This window comes from Penaeus monodon, chromosome 7 (genome assembly GCF_015228065.2).
Source record: "Penaeus monodon isolate SGIC_2016 chromosome 7, NSTDA_Pmon_1, whole genome shotgun sequence".
NCBI lineage: Eukaryota > Metazoa > Arthropoda > Malacostraca > Decapoda > Penaeidae > Penaeus > Penaeus monodon.
This window is the reverse complement of record NC_051392.1, coordinates 1488363-1490269: the sequence shown is the minus strand read 5'-3', so window position 1 is coordinate 1490269 and position 1907 is coordinate 1488363. Positions and strand designations below refer to the sequence as shown.

Sequence of the window (1907 nt, the reverse complement as noted above, 5' to 3'; positions counted from 1 at the left end):
CTGTTATTATTGTTATTGATGTTATGATTATTAAAGTATTATTAAAATCTTGTTAACATTTAAGACAATGAAATAATGCAAAAGATCCTTTCCAAAAGTCAAGGAAAAGGGTAAACAGGTGAGAAAGGTAGGACTAATAAGTGACCCCTTGATGACTAAGCACTTGTAGAGCCATCTATGTGTGAATACAATAAATAAACCTGTGTTACAGTGGGCATGGCATCTATTCTTGCCAAACGTGGCGATTGGGTTAAGAGAGGTAGTGCTGCAGAGTGGTGGACAATATGTAGAGTAACAATAAGTTCTCAGGTGGAAGAGATGAAGTGGAGGATGTTGGAAGAGGAGGAATGTCTCCTGAAGGTTGAGTATTGACCTGGATTCATGACTTGGACTGGACTGATGTGGTAGTAGGCATTGTGGAGGGGGTAGTAGCAGCAGTGTTCAGAGTCGAGGTCAGAGGAAAGCCTGGGGTTGGGGAAACTGAAGAATTTGAATCAATTGGGCTGTTTGATAAAGAAGCAACATTCATTGCCTATAATATTTGCATTTTCTTCATTACTGGCCATAGTAAACCTAGAGTATGTTGGGGAGAGAAACAGTCCACCCCTCAGGGTCCCCTTGAGAGGTAAGGGCTAAACATCTACCTTGCCCATGACTCCCCGAGGTCACTCAAAGTCGGCCTGTTATCCTTTCAACATGGCTCTCACACCTTAGGAAGTGGATAGTAGAAGGGCTTGGAGAAGGGACTGAAACTAAAACGGGGGAGAGAAAAAGACCATGCAAAATTAGTTGAGGCAAGAGCTGAGGCCCAAGGTAGGGGAGAACCCCAACATTGGATCCCGGAATCCATTTCCTAAACCCCCAATCCCCTAGCAGCAATGGGCAAGGGATTGGGAGTGGGGTAAAACTACCCAAGCATGACCAAGAGAACACTCCTCTCTCTCATCCACGCTCAATCTCTCCACCCTTATCCTTTCTACACACTGAAAGCGACTGCCAATAGCCATCCTCATCCACCTCATGTCCCTCCTACCTCCCTTCTTCCCACTCTCCCAGCACCCCTTCTCCATCTGCACCATTATCCTAATAACAGATACACATGCAAAAAAGTGCCAAGAAAGGTCAAGTAAAACACACACATTTGCAAGCATTTTATTTTGGATAACAATTTTTTTTTTATAAAACATCTTACAATTCTATACTGTGGCACATTCTCCTTTCCATCTGATAACAAATGCATAAAAAAGACCAGGAGTTATTAACTCTTCTCTCTATTTGGTTAAATCATAGTATGACATAAATAAAAACAATCATCCATGACAACTAAATAAACATTTCCCATTCCCCTTTCTTATTTCAAAATAGTACAGCTGTGAGAAATCGTTTACATACTCTTGGAAATATTTTTCTAAAAAATACAAAATAAAAACCTCTTCAAAACATTGGCATTCATGATAGAGATTGACTGAACTGCACTGGGAAATTGAGCATGTTATTATTAATTAAATATATTTTTGACATATAACAAGCTTCAACGTTTTTATGATAATAAAAAGCCACATAGTAATATATTTATATATCACACAAATGGAAAAAAAAATATTCCCTCAAAAAGGAAGAGAAAAAAAAAATAGTATCTAACTAACTCCCAGCCCTAAGACTTTCTTTGTAGTTCTTCCGCCATACTGTCTACAATCTGCAGGTCCTCCTTCAGGACCATGACAACCGCATTGAGTGCTTCCTGCTGCCAAGAGATATACTGCGAGAGGTCCTTTTCCCTTGTCGTTCACAAGGCCGTAGCGAGGGCAACCCTTCGAGCCAGACGGCTTCACCGACATCTGGGCCATGAGCTCGTTGAGACATCCCTGCGCAAGAGGAGGAAAAAACTATTGATTCTTACTGGCGGC

General features: G+C 41.0%; 1 protein-coding gene across 1 annotated transcript in view; it reads right to left on the bottom strand.

Moving 5' to 3' along the window:
• Nucleotides 1-1139: 1139 nt before the first annotated feature.
• The window catches only part of LOC119574953 (nucleoporin p54-like), a gene marked incomplete in the record, with an annotated part of 21130 nt that continues 20362 nt past the window's right edge, over nucleotides 1140-1907 (bottom strand). Inside the window, 1 exon segment of the mRNA XM_037922240.1 lies at nucleotides 1140-1866. Coding sequence (XP_037778168.1) covers nucleotides 1638-1866 — 229 coding nt within the window.